Here is a 19,311-nt window from a genome sequence, read left to right as displayed (position 1 = left end):
CCAGTCAGTTTCAGGATGCAGGGCACACATTTTCTTCATGAAGAGAAGTAACCCCTCCAGCTCTTCTCTGGATCTCATGCCTTTTTATTTCTTCACAACCAGACTCAAATCCATCAATTCCTTTCGTTCCTAATTTTTTAAACTTTACCCTCTTTCCATGAACTCTCTCCCTCGTCATTAAAACCAAACAAACCCCTCCCATAAACAAACAAACAAACAAATTACACACAAAAAACCAAAAATCTTTCCCGCACACCACTTTCCAGCTACTGTTCCATCTCCCTTCCTTAGATTCAAACATTTGCAATAGATTTGTAGTAGTCCCTGAAGAACTACCTTTTCAGATTATAGTATCTTCCTCTTTTACCATTCAAACTCCACCAGTAATATGCTTTCTGGCTCTTCTGGTTCATGAAGTTGCTCTTGCAAATGTCATGAGGAACACCTTTACGGCTAAAGCCAACACGCACCTTTCAGACTTAATCTGAGTAACATTTGTAGTTACTGATCACTCCCTACTGAAACCTTCTTCCTTGGTTTCTAAGACCATGGAAACTCCTGGTTTCCTCTTTAAGTCTTGGGATGTCCTTCTAATTCTTTCTTATAGATTTCTCTTTCTCTGCTTGTACTTTGGATGTGGATGTTCTCCTAGTATTTTCACCTTGGCTGTATTCTCATTCGCTCACTTAGGAGAGCTCTCTCTCATTCTCACACCTGGGGAATCTCCTGACTGTAATTACATGTATGCTAAAAATATCTATCTGTATCTATATTATTTCCAAACCCCAACTGCTTACTGGACATTCTCTACTTTGATATCCCAGAGACCTGAAACAGCATATCCCAGCCTGAAATTCTCTGTTCTACAACCTTCTTTGTATTCTTTATCAAGGTTTTAGGACATCACCATTGACAAAGAATCTCTCTTTGACCAAACTACTCAGGATCTTCTGAACTCTCTTCTCAATTAGGCTGACTTTCGGGCGTTCATGTTTGTCTCTGTATTATCCAATTTTAAGCAAGAATCCTGCTAAGTCACTTTAACCAGAATCTCCCATCCCGAATAACTGATCCAGTTCCTCATCCTCTACCACGCCCCAGGTGATGGCTGATCACCTTGGCCTGCCTTCAGCAAGAAACCTGTTAGGTTGGTTTAGCCAGAATCCCCCCTTACCCTGATATTTCCTCTCAGTAATTTTCCATCCACTGATCCCCACTCTGCTCCCTGGCTATAAATTCCCACTTTTCTTTGCTGTATTTGGAATGAGCCTAGCCTACTACAAAACCTCACTGTAATAGCCCCCCCTTGAATAAAGTCTGCCTTATCACCACTAACAAGTGTCATAAATAATTTTTCTTTAATACCATATACCAAAGCTGGACACCTGGACATTCTTAATTTCTCACTCTTCCTTAACCTTCACATCCAAGTGGACCACTAAATTATGCTGTTTCAATTTTTTTTTTTGGCCGCGCTGTGCAGCTTGTGGGATTTTTAGTTCCCCGACCAGGGATCGAACTCTGGGCCCTCAGCAGTGAGAGCGAGGAGTCCTAACCACTGGACCCCCAGGGGATTCCCTGTTGTTTCAATCTTTAAATCTCTTTTCTCCATCCTCACTGCAGTAGCGTTGGTTTGAATCCTTATGGCTCAGAATACTGTTAGATCTCTTGTGTGTCTCTAGTCTCATGTACCTCTAACCTGTTCTTCAAAATGTCAACACTGTGAGTTTACTAAGATACACAGCTTTTATTCCCTTGCTTAAAAACCTTCAATGGTCCCTGCTACCTATAGAATAAAAATTCAACCAGTAAGCAAGAACAAGTAAGTCTCTTCAGAATTAGGTTTTTGTTTCTCCAGGCTTCTCCTCTATCCTATTGATAACTTAAACTCATGGTAATTCTTCTTTTTTTTTTTTCATGGTAATTCTTTAACATGCCATGCTCTTTGGTCTCTGGGCCTTCTGCAGTAGGGATGTGTGTGTATCCTTTCATGTATCCACTGGCCAACTCCTTCTTGTTATTCATCACTCAGCTCACCTACCACTTCCTTCAGAAAGAACCTTGTGCTTATCTTTGGTGTATTATAAGAATCCACAGCATGCTGTATTTACACTCCAAAAGTATGATGATGAAAGTGATTGTTTTCATGTCCACCTTTCCACACAAAATAAGAATTCACAACGGCAGATATTACACCACCAACACTGATTACAGTACAGGCATGTATAGCAGACTCTTAAAAAAGTTTGCTAAACAAATTTCAATTGCTAATATTTAATTTAAACTTTACACTTTATTCATAAGTATGATTGGTTTAATTTTCTTCTTTTGTGATAATCTTCATTAGGTTGCAGTATGAGGGTTACACTAGCCTTATAAATTCCCTCCGTATTTATAGTGTTTCCATTTCTCATTTTGTTTTTTCCTGCTTTTTTTTGAATGGTTTTGGCAATTATTTTAAAGTACTTATCAGATTGATTAGTTTTGTTATTTTAATCTATTAATTTCTGTTTAACCTTTACTATTTCAAATGCTATTTTACCTTATGCCATCTTAACTTGGTTAAACTACTTGTCAAATTAGAAAAAATAGTTTTAGTTTTTAGTCTCAAGCATATGACGTCACTGATCACTCCCTTTTTTTCCAGTTTTATTGAGATATAATTGATGTATAACATTGCATAGGTTTAAGATGTACAGCAAGATGATTTGATATATGTATATATTGTAAAATATTTACCACAAAAAGATTAGTTAGGATCACTCCTTTCTTGAAAAGTCTTCCCTACTTTGCCTTTTATAGCATATCCTCTTCTGATTATTCTTCAACTATTCTGTCTACTTCTTCTAAGTGCTTTTCCTACAATTTCCTTCTTTGGCCAATCCTTTGCCTCTTTCTTCTACAATTCTCCCTAAGAAATATCACCCACATCACTGGCTTCAACAATCACATATATACTAGAGACCCTAAAATCTGTACTTTCAGACCCAATATCTCTTTTATGTTCTGAATCTATTGCTTCAACTCCCTTTTAGTTTTCTGTGGTCAGTGGACAGCAAGCTTATCTCCCAAGCTGTCCTGGTTACTCCCAGCACTAGGTTTTCCTCCTCTAGGTTGCCCACCCCAGAAAAATGGAAGTCACTGTTGATCCTTCTTTCTCTCCTAGCTTTCTTTTCTTTTTTTTTTTTTTTTAACTTTTTGGCCTGGCTGCACGGCATATGGGATGTTAGTTCCCTGACCAGGGATCGAACCCACGCCCCTTGCAGTGGAAGCGCAGAGTCTTAACTGCTGGACCGCCAGGGAAGTCCCCTCTCCTAGCTTTCATTTGGCCACGAAATGCTTGGGTCTTACCTCCTTAACATTTCTTAAACCTGTCCCCTTGTTCATTTTCTATTCTAATACTATGGTTTAACCTCTTAATTTCAGTTCCCCTCTACTAAGTCATTTTTTTCTATGCCCAAAGGAGTTTTGCAAAAAAAATGCAACTCTGATTAGCATAATTGCATATATTGGTCTTCTCCAAATGGGCTTTATATTTCATATAAACTTTAGTTATATTTATCTTTGGAACATTAATATGGGGCCTAGCCTATTGTAGGCATTTCATAATCGCCTTCCCAGCCTGCCCAAACTTTCCTGCCTATAGCTTTTAAAAAGTTTCAAGTCAGGGACTTCCTTGGTGGCGCAGTGTTTAAGAATCCACCTGTTGGGGCTTCCCTGGTGGCGCAGTGGTTAAGAATCCACCTGCCAACGCAAGGGCCACGGGCTCGAGCCCTGGTCCAGGAAGACCCCACATGCCGTGGAGCAACTAAGCCCATGTGCCACAACTACTGAGCCCACGCACCACAACTACTGAAGCCCATGCACCTAGAGCCCGCGCTCCACAACGAGAAGCCACCGCAGTGAGAAGCCCGCACACTGCAACTAAGAGTAGCCCCCACTCGCAGCAACTAGAGAAAGCCCGCACACGGTAATGAAGACCCAACGCAGCCAAAAATAAATTAAAAAAAAAAGAAAAGAGGAAGCCATACAAAGCTAAATTCCTTTAAAAAAAAAAAAAAAGAATCCACCTGCCAATGCAGGGGACACGGGTTCGATCCCTGGATCCTTGGTCTGGGAAGATCCCATATGCCGTGGAGCAACTAAGCCTGTGTGCCACAACTACTGAGCCTGAGCTCTAGAGCCCACGAGCCACAACTACTGAGCCCACGTGCCACAACTACTGAAGCCCATGCACCTAGAGCCCATGTGCCACAACTACTGAGCCCATGCGCCTAGAGCCTGTGCTCCTCAACGAGAAGCCACCTCAATGAGAAGCCCGCGCACTGCAACGAAGAGTAGCCCCTGCTCGCCACAACTAGAGAAAGCCCGTGCGCATCAGTGAAGACCCAATGCAGCCAAAAAAAAAAAAATAAAACATAAAAAAGTTTCAAGTCAGTTGAAAATATGTTTCAGTCAAGAGGTTCCTATTGCTTGAAATTCACACCTTTTTGAGAGTCTTCAGGTTTATTGCCCATTCCAACCAGAGAGAAATTGAACTAAAGCAGGCTAAAGGAAGACTTTACCTCAAATAACCATCACCCCTGGGGAACACCTGTTAAAGCAGTCTGAATTCCTATCTTCTTTCCATACTGTGATGTTACAAAACCCACAGATTTGTAGAAACCCCAAATTATAGTAACAATAGTATCATGAAACTCTTCACTTATCTAACAACATTTTCTGTTTGTGGGAGGTGTGAAAAAATTCTCTCTAATACAAAATTACTTTAAAAGTTATCTGTGAAATGCATAGATTTTATTTCCAGATGAGAGAAAATAAATGTTTGTATTCTCAAAAAAGACAGGATTTCTTTTATATCTTGAAATCTGTTAGCCAGAACACAATCGTTCTCGAAAAGTTGAATTAGCTAGGCGTTTCCTTTAACTGTTTGGTGTTATATAAATAATACCTTTTGCTTGCATTTGAGAAGTTTTTTTTAACTTTTCTTAATCAACTATAACAATGTTTACTCTAAAGGTTATTGAATATAATAGTATTCTTTCTCAGGTATATTGGTGATATTATGTTGCAAGTATCTCAGAAGCAGGAATTTTCTGAAACTACTTTTGGAAATAGACTTTTATAGACATTTAAAGTTGAATCTCCCTGAATTCTATGGTCCTGAGAAATCTGGTAAATGGAAGTCTCTTAATGTATCATAGTTAGTTAGCTTCTAACTGCAAATGATAACATACTTACTTTTATGGTAGTCTCCTCAATTCCCTTTTACTATAAAAAGGAATATTACTAAATTATCTTAAGTTAAAGGAGGCAATTCTCCGTTAGAAAAAAAGCGAGCTTTACTCAGTTTCATATCACTTCATCATCAATGATATGGGAAGCTTAGAATGTTTAAGTAACTTAAAAAGTTACTTCAAGTATTTCTAGGTCAAGGGTGTACCTGACTCTCATTTTTCATAATATTTTATTAAAAATTCATTCCTTATCAATCAGAAAACACAAAATGTTATGTTTGTTTATAATGACTCTGTTTCATTACTTACTTGTTCTAAAGTATCCTCTAACCCCATCTTTTTATTTAGAGCTTTATTAGTTTCTTCTTCAGTTTGGTTCAAGAGTTCTTTGAGTGGTACCTATAAAATACATAGGAATGTGGGTTACATATGACATATGTAATTACAAAATTTCTCTCATGAGGCATCTTTTGGAGAAAAAAAGTGAAGCCATGGTATCTTTAATCTAATACACCATCAGTAAGAAAATAAAACAAAAAATTTTTAATGCAATTTCTATAACTATAGAATGTAACTTGCTTTTGGTTTTGAATAATTGCAAAATTCTAGATTTGCTTCTCTACTCTAGAAATTCACTGCTATTATTTAAACATTCTATAAGTACACTTAGTTTAATTGAAGTACACTTGAAAACAACTTATATGTAGTTTTTATTTTTATGCTATGCTCTCTAGATGCATCATTTTTCTCTTAATCCTTTTCAATTATTTAGTCTTACAATTATCTGCTTATATTTCTTCTTTATTTTTACTTATTTATTCTTTTGGCCGCGCCATGTGGCATGCGGGATATTAGTTCCCTGGATTGAACCCGTGCCCCCTGCAGTGGAAGCACAGAGTCTTAACCACTGGACCGCCAAGTAAGTCCCTCTTCTTTATTTTTTTGCTCCTCATTCTAACTCTGTTGTAGAAGACTCGAAACATGGCAAATGTCCATCAGCAAGGAGTGGTTGAATAAGCCACACAATGTAGGACTGAGGCTACAAAAGGAACGAGGAAGATCTCAACACTGTCAGGGAGAGGGAAATTCCCCCTCTACCCTTCTTGAGTTCTTGTGGCAGGACTTATAACAAAACTGAGAGAAAAGGGACTCTCACCACTTTCCCTCCCACCAGATCCTGCAGTCAGAGACCCTAGAGGCTGACATGGCAAGAAATCTTACTTTCTGCCTGCTTTGGCAGATATCCCAGGATCTCTCAGTGGCAGTACTTTTCCAGCTGGTGATTTCTCCAGGCTGGCTTGTCAAAACTGCCTGGGAGAGGGAAACTTCCCCCTCCCCAACAACATACTACTGTGAGAGATCTGGGGTGGGTTGATCCGTGAATAATGGAAGGTGGGTGTCCAGATATAACTCAGGGACAGCCAGATGGAAGAGATGCATAGGGCAAGGTATGTGGGAAGAGATGCAGCGCTTCTATGCTCTCTGGGCATGCCACTCTCCCTGCATCTCCACATGTACACCAACAAGCTCTTATCTGCTTGCATTTCTTATATTTATCCTCTATTCTACTGATTTTGTTTGAACACAGTACTTCATTCCTTCCCCTTTTTCTTTTATTGAGATGAAACTCACACTTTAAAATGGTTAAACTGAAATAATTAAGTTAAAATATTAATTTAACATAAAATTAACTCTTTTAAAGTGCACAACTCAGTGGCATTTAGTGCATTCACAATGCACTCTCATTCTAGAACAATTTCATCACTCCAAAAGAAAACCCTGTGCATTACTATGTTTTCAGTAGGTCTTTTGAAGTCACTGCTGAGTTTTAATTTTGGCTGTTCTTTTTTGAGAGATGCAATTGCCTCTTTAATCTCTTTAAGAACTTTTCTCCAAATACTACTTATAACAGTTGGGGCTGCATCTTCTTGATGCTATTTCTATTTTTATTGTCCTATTATTATGTAAAACTATTTCCAGGGAGCCAAAAAAAAAATCTCCCTCTTTTCTGAGCATATGCATTCTTTCTGAACCAGGTAATCTTTTTTACAGCAATTTAATTCAGGAAATTGTTTTCTTGAACTAGCATGAAAAACTACTCAAAATAGAGGTGAGTAAACTCTATCTGCCTGCCTGCCTATCTATCTACCTACCTAGCTATTGCTTGAGAAACAATACAGTAAAAGATTAAATGTTTACTGGATGCATTTTTTTCTATTAAAAATGAGTTTAGCTTTATTTAATCAAAGTCTGTCCACCAACAACAAACTGTAATCTAGGAAAGTAGGAACTGTATCTTTCTAGGTTTTTTTTTTTTTTTTTTTTGGCCACACTGCACAGTTTGTGGGATCTTAGTTCCCTGAACAGGGACAGAACCTGGGCCCAGCAGTAAAAGTGCCAAGTCCTAACCACTAGACCACCAGGAAATTCCTCTTTCTGGGTATTTTATCTCCAGCATCTAGCAGGTATGGAACGTAGTATGTACTCAATAAATAATTTATGGGATAAATGAGTGATTCTAAGGGGAAAAAAATGCATGGCTTTAGACTTTGATTGACATGCTTCTATTAAAAACTATTTTGAAAACTGACATTTTTTGGGGGGCCACTAAAATACTAAAATCTGTGAATAATTGAGAAGTTGAAATTAACATTTTTCTTCTCCAAATTACACCTTTGACTATATTTGAAAATTATGTGCAGTTTTCTCATTGACTCCTGGTGTTACTTAGTGCTCTATTATATCTCATGCCTTCATGTGTGTCCTTGTGCCTGAAACTTTTCCACAGATCACCCTCATAAACATCTCATCTTTGAAGATTTCATTCCAGGTTCACCATCTCTGTGGGGACTTTTCTCTCAATTCTGAGAACTGATCTTGTTACCATACCTTGTAAAGGCTTCTAATAAAGCACGTATATAGTATTTATTTTTATGTCTTTCTCGCTGAGGGGACTAGTAGCAACTTGAGAGCAAGTATCAGGTCATTTTTGTCTTTATAATCCTGGCGTCTATTTTATATGTAATCATATCTTTTATTGGATAGTTGAATAGGTGAAGTATGTAGAGAGGAAGACAAGGCTTTATAATTTGGAGAGTAAGGTACAATAGAGAGCAGATGTGTACTACCAAGAGGAAAGAAGATAAAAAGTTTCAGTGCTGTATTTCTATGTTCAGTCCTGAGTTATGGACATGCTAAAGTTTAAACTCTTACTTACAAATATTATGAGCCAGACATCAACCATATCATTTAAAAACCTTGTGAAGTACTCACGATTACGTACATAAACTTGAGCTCTGTATTTGACAAGGCAGTTGGCACCAGCTTCAGGATTAAACTTAATTTCAAAGTCATAACCTTTGGAATTTTCAGCACCCTTAGGGATAAGTTTTAATTTTCTAGCCAACTTATGATACTCTGCTAATTGTGTTTCAATCTGTAAGAAAAGCACACAAAAACAAACATTAAAAAAACCCAGAGCCCCATTCCATATGGTTTACAATTGGCATTTTTGGGCAGTTTTACACAAAATTATGTGTTTTTTAGTAGTTTATAATTTAGTATTTTTATAGTAGTTTATAATTTTTTTTAGTAGTTTATAATTTAGTATTTTTAGTAGTAAGAATGGCAGTTTTAAAATATAAAGAATGAAAGATTTTTTTCACATTAAATTGTAGGATAGTTTTAACACCATAATTAATTAGTAAGTAATATACTACTGTTCCTCCATTTATCTGACAAAGAGTTTGGAATAAAAGTCCATGTTTAGGTATTAACTAAAATTTACTTTTTAAAGTACCAGAGAAATTATGAAACGAAAACAAACTTAGTTTTGTCAATGTACAAATATTTCATTTATCCAAAATTAGAGAAATGTAGTCACTTAAGTCTCAAAATATTATTTCAACTGTTTTGATAAAAATATTTTACTAATACGTTCCACATTTCCTGGTCTCCTTCCCTTTGTTCAAGGCTCTGTTCAAATTATGTCATCAGAAAGGCTTTCCCTCTAATATAACACCCCCAATTTCTCTACCCTCTTGCTTTACTCTTCTTCATAGCACTTATACTACCTGACATACATTATTTATTTGTTCATCTCCGTTAGTTGAAAGTATGCTCCATGAAAGCAGTTGTATCCCCAACACCTAAAACAGTACTTGGCATACAGTACCTAGTTTTTGATTAAATAAATGAATTTGCAGAGTCTAGGCAATTTATTTTCATACTGCTTACTCCATTTAGTACATACGTAGTTTCTCATTGCTGTTATCCACCCATAAAATTGAATACTTTGAAAGAATGAAATGGCAAAAGTACTTATCGGAATCTGATTAAATAATTTGCAATTTCCAAAAATTTATCAGCTCTCAAAAGCAATACTACTTATATGTTAAATTTAAGATTCCTTATTAATAAATCAGGAAATCATTTCAACTACTACAGTAGCTCTCTAGGGACAACTAAAGTATGTAGGTCTATTTGTCCTTACAGTAAATGATCACAGGGGTAGTTTCTTCTGTTTTTCACTAGGATTTTATTTCTGTAATAAAACAGCTTTCTCAAGCCCATGCACTTTATCACACCTAACTGCAGGGAGAGCAAACATGTGGCACATTTCTCCTTCCCACAGCTAATTCAGACAGTGAAAACTCATCACACTCTTTCCTGATGAGTCTAGATGCAGCCTCAATGTCTATCTCAACAAAGAGCTCCAGAAGGACACTACCAGTCAGAGGTGGCATGTGGAATAAAAATCAGTCTAGAAATAAAGGTAATGGGTGGAATGTTTGTTTGCCTTTTGCATTCTGCTACCATTCTTTAATATCTCTCCTACTCAGTACCCTAAGGCTTTCTTCTCACTGTCCATGGCCCTACTCTTGCCCTTCATAGGCCACTGCTTACCCACTTCCCAGATAACTTTCTCCTTTCAGCCTGATCCTTCAAATCAAACATAGCATTCATACAGCTAGATTTCGCTAGTTAAACAGAGTTTGCCTAAGTCCAGAGACTCGTAACTTCCCCTTTCCCACACAGTGCTTGAGAGAGAAAATATATTAATAATTGTTGAAGTGACATTTCAGGTTCCCGACCTAGTCTAACCACACTTTATTTTATAAATAAGGAAACTGAGGCTATGAGAAGTCAGAGGACACGCTGAGGTCACAGAAACATGTGGTGGCAAATCCAGGGCTAACACAGGTTTACCAAATTCTAGGTTCAAAGACTTTTGGGATCACCACCACAGCCTATTTCTTATAAATGTATATTTTTCTCCTTAATACACAGGGACAGAGATTACCAGCTCAGGAGTATGAGGGAGCACATATGAATCTCCAATAGCATTACCTACAATTCAGCTTGTTATTTCTGCTACCTTACTGCCACAGACCCTTATCTGACTGGTTTGCTCCCTTCTACCCATTTTTCACATTACCAAAAATGAGATCTTTCTGAAATATGATCTTATCTGTTTAAAAATTTTAAAGGCTTCCTGGAGCTTTCAGGATAAAGTTCAAACTTCTAAACGTGAAAAGGATCTTCACCACTTGGTCTCTGCTTATCCTTGAATCTCATCTTCTGCACATGCTCCCGTCCCTTGCTACTAAGCTCCAGCCATACGAAAACCTTAGGGTACCAGAGTGCACCATGCTATTTTCTCCCTGAGCTTTCCCATAGACTTGTTTGTTTGCTGGCTCCCCTAGCCTTGCCATGCTAACTCTCCCTTATACTTCCCAATTCAGTTCAGGTGTACATCTTCAAGGAAGCCTTTCTAAAATCAACCTCCATCCATCTCCCCACACCATGCGCACCAAAATCTTGGTTAGGTGTACTATATGCTCCCTCAGTACACTGTGCAAACCTCTATTGGAGGTCTGATCTCATGGTAGAAAATATCAACTAGAATGGAAGTTTCTTAAGCTTCTATGTCTTTTTATCTCCCCTCTATGCCCAGCATGGTAAGTGGCACACAGCAGATGTTAAATAAATGTTTAAGTAGTGAGGAGGTAAATGAAGAAGTGACTCATATCCACTTCTGGAATAAAAGGCTTGGGATTTATGAAAAATTATTTTCATGGCCTTAGAGACTTTTTTGCTCACTTCTTGTTTCACTATTGGAAAATACAGGCTACCTTAAAAATGACAGAGAAATTGGGCTGTTATTGAATTGACATAAAGGGATGAGTGTGTTTTTAGTAAAATGTCAATGCTGAAAAATTTTACCTCTTTAGCCAATTTATTCTACCCACTCAGTTGTTCTTAACTGGGATAGACTTTTACAAACGTAAGTCTGAATGAAGTGCCACTCTGGGAATGGTATGACATACCGCCTCTTTGCCTCGGGCATATTTCAGTTCCTCATTCCACAACTGCTGCTGTTCAGCCTCCAGGTCCTTGGTTAATTTATTAATGGTCTGCTGCAATTCATTTCTTTCATGATTTATTCTCTCAATGTCTGCAACTGAGTACTTCTGGTTATCAACAATATTCTGTAGTCGAGAATTCTCCTGTTTCATTGTTTCACATTCTAGTTCTGCATTGAAAAAGAAAAAATTTAAGTTCCTTTAATTCCTACAAATAAAGTGATGCCGTTATTTAATAGAGTTGACTCCCTCACATAATGATTATGATTAAGAATTGTTAGACTTAACAGATAGTCTGCTATTGTTCAGTTAAAATGCTTTTAATACTCCTACATGATTCTCTGCAAAAAGTCAGAAAAGCTACAAGTTTTTCACAAACAAAAAATATTTATATATACATACATCAGTTTATTCTTATTTCACTGATATTTTCAGTGGTTTCGTAAGATATTAAGCAACCATAATGGTTAGGTTCTTGCTTTACTAAAATTTGTAATCATGAACGATGATATTGTACCAAGAGAAGATACAAACAGCAAATGATCATGAAAGGGGAAGAAGAGTTATCAAATTTATAATATTTGGTGTTCTATCGAACAGTGATGCCAACATTTTATGACTCATAGCTTATAAAAAATATGACAGTATTTTTAAGCAGACTGGGATAAATGGATGAGGATGCTCATGACCAAAGGGGTCACAGAAATCATCCTGAGGGCTGAGAGAATCAAAATCTCGGCTTTGTTATAACTCAGTCGTATTGCAGTACTGTAGTTGGGAAGCTCCACACCTGAGCTCAAAATGAATTAATGGTTGGTTTAAGTAAAACTTCATTTATTACAGGAATCGGCACAAAAAATCCACAATATACAATATCTATAGAGTTACATATGTCTCATTCACACTCTTGGCCATGAATGACTTTAAATAATCAAGAAAGTTAAAAAAATTCAGAATAAAATATTTTAGGTTAACAGTTATCAAATTATTGTCTCAAACTAAATCACTGTGCAATGGCAAATGATTGCTGAAGTATTTCTCTCTCTCCTACCCAGTTTGCCATTACTGGAAAGTCTCACAAGAGAAGTGGGAAGGATAAAAATTCTCTAGATTAAATACCAATAAGGAAGGTAAATTATTAATATTATAAAGTATTGATTTAATTGCATTACAAACATTGCTATAATAAAAAATTAGTTTATGGCTCCTTGTCGTCATGGAGAACAAACATTAGTGGTCAAGTTTAAACTATTTAAAGAGTTGGTTTACAGCAAAGCTAATATATGTAATCAGACTTATTTGGAAAAAAATAAAACAATTTATCAAATACTCCAGATAATTATTGTCCTTGATTTTTGACAGATGATCAATATTCCATAGACTAAGAACTAAATCAAATATCCTAAGGACTATCTACATAATTCCTACATGACACAGATACAGCCTGTAAAACCCTAAAAGAATAAAACTGAAGCACGTTGAGGTCTGGGAAAATAGTATAGTAGGTCCATATAGTTATTTATTTATTTTGTAAACTGCCAGCCAATGGCTCGATCTCCTTTTGGCACCATAGAAGCAACAATCAACTCATGTGTCACAGTATTTTCAGGGTTTTATGATTAAGATCCATATGTGTTTATGAAAACAAGGTTAGGAGCACACCAGATATAAACAAGCTTTTTTTAGTTGGGCTTTTATAGTACTAGCATCTTTCTATCTTATTTTCAATCAACTTAAGCTGCTGAGTAGCTTAGGAGGTGGTGATAGAGGATAAGGCAAATATAGCAAACTGAGGCCAGCAGAGATTTAAAAATCTGGCTTATTAATTACAAGGTGGAATAGAAGATATATTTATATTCAGGCAGCTTGTGTTCTTAGATAAGGTTCCTCTTGGTTTTAAAAAGCCAGGTGTCTGAAAACATGTTAGAAGGTGTGGTAGGTTGAATAATGACCACCCAAAGATAGGAAGTCCTAATCCCTGGAATTTGTAAACATTACCATATTTAGTAAAGGGGTCTTCACAGATATGATTAAGTATTTTGAGATGAGGAGATTACCCTGGATTATCGAGGTGGGCCCTAAATGCCATCACAAATGTCCTTAAAAGATAAAGGCAGAGAGAAATTAACATAGGCAGAAGAGAGACACCCACACACACAGAAGGTAATGTGAGGATGGAGGCAGAGACTGCAGTGACAGGGCCACAATCTCAGGAATGTCATCAGATACCAGAAGCTGGAAGAAGCAAGGAATGGATTCTCCCACATAGTCCTGGGAGGAAGTGTGGCCCTGCCGGATTTCCGACCTCTAGCCTTCTGTGAGTGAATAAATTTCCATTGTTTTAAGCCACCAAGTTTGTGGTAATTCGTTACAGCAGTCTCAGAAAACTAATACATAAGTCACTAAAAACTTGGTTGCCTGATACATTACCATTAGAGGCAAAAAAGATACAGACGACAAAGCTGTCTCTACATGTGATAAGTCCCACACAGGTCCCCATCCCAGTCTGAATGACCTTTTTCAGCATTAGTTGTGCTTACCTACTCTAGAAATTTCTTCATCGAGGCCATTCAATTTCTGGTCAAGAATGGCTGAATGAGACTCCAAATTGCTCATGTATGCCTGATATTTTTGAACATCTGCTTGTAAGGAAGCTTTCAGTTTTCTCAATGACTCTAGGCGATTCTTTAAAAGAAGAGAAAGTGCGATTAGTTATTCTCGTCAATAATGATGCCATACTTTACTTGAAAGTTAAAGCAATATTATTTAAATTCATCTTAGAGAAAGGTAAATTAGTTTCCTTTTCACTTTTAGAGGGAGTCAAAAAAACTAAAACGGTAGCTTACTGTTATTACCCAATTAAGAAGATGTACGTACTTTTCAGAAGTCAGTTTGGGACAGAAAAAGTCCAGGGCCAGAATGAAAAAGAACAAACATTTAAAATCTGTTATTTTACAGAACAGTCTAGGGGCTTCCACAATATAAAACACAAAATAAAATTAGATATCTGTATATTATCATTTAGCTTTTAGAAAGACCTCTGGATACAATATATTATATAAACACATTTATTACCATTCTCTTTCCACTAACTACAAAACTCAGGGCCTCTTGTAAGTAGTGCTCCCTAGAGGTATATAACATGCAGACCTTGTTCTAAAGATCTTTTTGGTCTTATGTAAATAGGCAAGACTCTTTCATCATATTCTGAACACTATTAGTCCAAGACTGACAGATCACAAGGGAAAACAAAACTCTAGGGATACCAAACATGTTTTCATTAGGAGTTCTGTCCTATGTAAAAAAAATTAACTTTTAAGAAGCTTATTTTTTTAATGTATTTTTTTAAAAAATACATAAAGAAACAGCTGGTGTTGTCCAAGGAGACCCAAGAGTATAAGTAAGTGTATAAGCCTGTTGAAGATAAGCATGTTTACTAACCGGTTCTTTTTCTCTTTCTTGTTCCAATCTTGCAATCTGTTCATTCAATGCTCTGTTTTTTGCTGCTAATGATTCCAGCTTGGAAGCATCTACATTAAATAAATCCTCTGGAGAAAAAACCCAGAAACTTCATAAGGTCTCAAATCTGCCTAAAAAATTCTCCCCCAGGTTTTTACCATTGCTCTCTCCCTCACTTCCTCTAGTCTCTACTCAAAACATCCCGCTGAAGGACATTCTACCGTCTGTAAAACTGCAACCCTTCCCTTTGGTCCACCACACTCTCTACCTCCCTATCCTACTTCATTTTCCTTCGGAGCACTTATCACCATTTGACTTACAGTTGTTCATTTGATTATTGTCTCTAATAGAAGGTAAGCTCACAAGGGCAGAGATTTTTACCTCTTATTCATTACTGTATCCTCGGTGCCTACATGGTGGCTGGTATACAGTATGTATATAATAAATATTGTTTGAATAAATGAATATAATTCATATGCTTAATTAATTATAACACAATATCAAAGCAAAGATGCTTTCAGTGTTAGATCACTATGAATTTTCCTCTTAAAAAAAAAGACATCATTATTTTCTTTGCTCCCCTTCTCATATGGACAAGCTGAAATTGTCCCGCTTTTTTTTTTTTTTTTAAATATTTATTTACTTATATGGTTGCGTTGGGTCTTAGTTGTGGCTCGTGGGCTCCTTAGTTGTGGCATGTGAACTCTTAGTTGCAGCATGCATGTGGGATCTAGTTCCCTGACCAGGGATCAAACCCGGGCCCCCTGCACTGGAGTGCAGAGACTTAACCACTGTGCCACCAGGGAAGTCCCTGTTCCGCTTATTCTTCAGGAAAGTATATCCCATGGAAACAAAGAGAATGCTTTCACTTTTTGTGCTAATAGTGGCAGGGTGATCTCCTATTTTGATTGATTCCATAGTCTTTGGAGGATCGCTTTACATGTCTTAAACTTATCTATTTTACCTACCACTCTGGCATTTTATATACAAGACTATTACAAAAAAGGAACAACAATGTAAAATAATACTCCGGAATATTTTAAAGTTAGCCAGTAAATACCGAATGTCACTAGATTAGCTAAGTGGAAAAATAATTTCTTTCTTTGGAAATATCATAGCCCATTAACTATGTGACATAAATTTTGAAAGAGACCATAGATCTTTTGACTAACCGGTACTTTAATTTCTAAAATAATAAGGCAAGGATATCACAGGGATATCATCCCCCAAGAGGAATAACATTTGCTGATTATATTGTGTGCTCCGGGTACCACATTTGACATTTTATAAACATGGCCATCTAATCCTGCAAAACTTTGTTAGAAAGGTTAAGTAGTTTGTTAACGTCACACAGCCAGTAAGGGGTCATGCCTCAGGTCTGACTCCAACACCAGTATTCTTTCTGCTTAACCTTTACTCCTCTCCACCAAAGAAACAGTTCCGATAAAAATCAGGAGGCATCTAAACTCATTTACATTAGGCTTAGTAAGATGGGCTACAACTCCTTGAGTGGAGTTAAATGACCCACAGCAAGCACTGTAGGAATGAGAACACTTACTCAGCTTGGACTGCAACTCTGCATTCATCTCTTCAAAGCTGTCGGCACCAGTCATGAAACTCTCATAGCATTTTATGGTGTAGTCCAAAAACAACTGATTGGGTTAAGCAGATTTAAAAACAAAGCCATGATTCTCTATTTAGTTTATTTCATTTTTCTAAGTAGAAATTTAAATTTGGATTAAAAAAATAAAAGTCAGGAACACTAAGTGGTTACATGAACTCCTGTAAATGAGATACAAACCTAGGGAATATCATTAATTATGCTGCACAGATTTACTTAGTCTGCTACTTCTATAGTGAATAATAAGGATGAAAAGAATACTTCAATTTGGATAAAGGTGATACTTAGTAAATGGTTAAAAAACCCCCATATCTTCAGAATTTTGAGAAGGTTAGACAAGGAAGCTTATTAATAAATATAATTCAACATAAAATGTAAACTTGAGCATCTTTAGGGATAATCTAATTAAAAATTTAAATGAATTGCTGATCATTTAAGTCTAATTAAACTGACAAGATCTAGTTGTGAAAACCAGAACATAATTAATAAAGGCTATAATTTACATTGTAACTTCATGCTAAAATATGGCATGGTTAGTAGAGATCTAAACAGTAGACTATTAGTACTCTTAATATTTATCCAAGAGAAAATAATACTCTATTTTGCAATTCTGAGGTGTTTTGCTTACTGAAGATGTGTACTTTGTTAGGAGGCAAGGATGGCTGATCAGCATTTTCCACAGCCAGATGCAGTACACATCCCTCAAGATAAACCAATTCCCTTTGTGCTGATTCTCTGCTTACTAAACAATCTTCTTACTACTTGGTTGATACTGAAGGGGTGTCCTGAATAGGGGGTATGAGTATTTCTGTAACTGGAAAGATGTGTCAGTGGTGGTAAATTAATACATTTTTATTCTTTTTCAGATGTGAATTTGGTAAGAGTGAACGTTTCCTTAAGTTTGGTCAATTGTGATTTTGCAGGTTAAAAAAAAATTGAATTTCTAGATCTACAAAGCTGAGGCTCAGAATCTGATGAAGTTGGATACTTTGGTAACTCTTTTTAATTAAATTTAAAATTAATTTTTACTTTAAAATTAAAAATAGCACTTTATAATTTCCCAAGTGCTTCTCTATATATTGTCATCTGAAATAACAGCTAGAATAGCAAGAATAACTCTTACTGTTTTACCATTTAGGATGAATATCAATAAATTTAATATTTAGTCATTTAGTAGGTATTATAATTTTATTTGGGTGAGAACTGAGGCACCAATAAATCTAGTCTAGTACACATACTGCAACATGGGAAGAGAATTCTCTCAAGAGGATCAAAGGCTTTCTAGCTGCTTCTCCAGCAAGGATCACTGATGAAGTAGTAATGGGGTATGATATTCTTTGTTTGAAAAAAAAAAAAAAGCAACACTACCATGCCAGTCAGTTGATACATCATTCTATTTGAACTATTTCCCAGGTAGTAATAAAAGATGAAGCTGAGGTTATTTCCACTTTCTTTTTATGACAAATGCTCCAAAGAGTGAAGAACAGAGAATTTTTTTTTTTTTTTTAATCTTTAGGGTCCTACATAGTAGGACCTATATATGCTATAGGAACTATATATGCTGGGGACATTAATGTTTAATCTCAATACTATAAATTTATTCCTTGGAGTTGGTGTTTGCTCCCTTTGGATATATAAATTTATGTATTTTAGGAAATAGGGTAGGGTTAGTTACATAATTAAGGCTCCAATACAGGATGGTTTGGGAACCAATTTAGACCATCTATTTACTTTTATCTCAATCACTTTTGGAAGTGGCAACTCTTAAGTGCAATATGCCTAACTAAAAAGCCAAAACAAACAAAAAACCCACATGCCATCTATTTAAAGACCCAGTCTTTCAGGCTTTGTGTTGACAAAATACTATATTACAATAATGATGCCAGTATTGATACCTTCATTATAAAAGATAGGGGAGAAAGAGAAATATTACATCTGTACATATAACAATAACGTTATGACGTAATTCTAATTGCATTGCTTTTTTAACTTACTTAAAATTTACAAGTTTCCGTTCCTAGTTACTTTTAGGAAACTACAATGTGATTTCAAGAGTAATTCCATTGACTAATATTTCCCCAAATCAGTTTTAGCAGATTTTTCAGGAAGCAAAAAGCCAAGTTCTACAAAAGAATATATCACTTTCAATAATAACACATTTAGTTAATATTAAGATAACTCTAATGTTTACAGTAATGTAAGGTACCTTATTATGCATAATTCCATCTTCAGTTTCTTCTCCCCAAGGCTGTCCATCATCAAATAAAGGTGAGCTTTCTTTCATGGCATTATGTAACTATTTAGTACACAAGCAAAATATTAAGTTGATTAAGTTTCTGAGGAAAACACATAGCTTTCATGTTTTGTCAAATTTGTTTTCAGTGTCATTTTTAGGAGCATTCACATTACTGCCTGACAAAGTCTCGTGAGAAGTTATTCTTTTAAACCTTAAAATATAATCCTTTTGATATTTTACTAACTAAATCCCTTAGGATTAAAAAAGGATGGGCTCCATGTTTAGTTCTATTCTATAGTGAAAAATATGCTGATCTTTTTTATACACTTATTGAGAACATATACACACATTTAAAAAAAATTTTTATTTTATTTATTTATTTTTGGCTGTGTT

General features: G+C 36.1%; 1 protein-coding gene across 1 annotated transcript in view; it reads right to left on the bottom strand.

Annotated features, from left to right (window-relative positions):
- The window catches only part of NDC80 (NDC80 kinetochore complex component), a 53,789-nt gene that overhangs the window by 13,870 nt on the left and 20,608 nt on the right, over positions 1-19,311 (bottom strand). Inside the window, exons 7-13 of the mRNA XM_004275922.3 lie at positions 18,889-18,978; positions 16,620-16,713; positions 15,044-15,150; positions 14,143-14,287; positions 11,567-11,772; positions 8,521-8,673; positions 5,547-5,636 (exon numbers count right to left, since the gene is read on the bottom strand). Of these exons, the coding sequence (XP_004275970.1) occupies positions 5,547-5,636; positions 8,521-8,673; positions 11,567-11,772; positions 14,143-14,287; positions 15,044-15,150; positions 16,620-16,713; positions 18,889-18,978 (885 nt within the window). The remainder of the gene's footprint in view (positions 1-5,546; positions 5,637-8,520; positions 8,674-11,566; positions 11,773-14,142; positions 14,288-15,043; positions 15,151-16,619; positions 16,714-18,888; positions 18,979-19,311) is intronic.

The sequence above is a fragment of the Orcinus orca genome, chromosome 15, assembly GCF_937001465.1.
Source record: "Orcinus orca chromosome 15, mOrcOrc1.1, whole genome shotgun sequence".
Taxonomy (NCBI): domain Eukaryota; kingdom Metazoa; phylum Chordata; class Mammalia; order Artiodactyla; family Delphinidae; genus Orcinus; species Orcinus orca.
The sequence above is the reverse complement of the archived record's forward strand: the minus strand, read 5'-3'. Positions and strand labels throughout refer to the sequence as shown.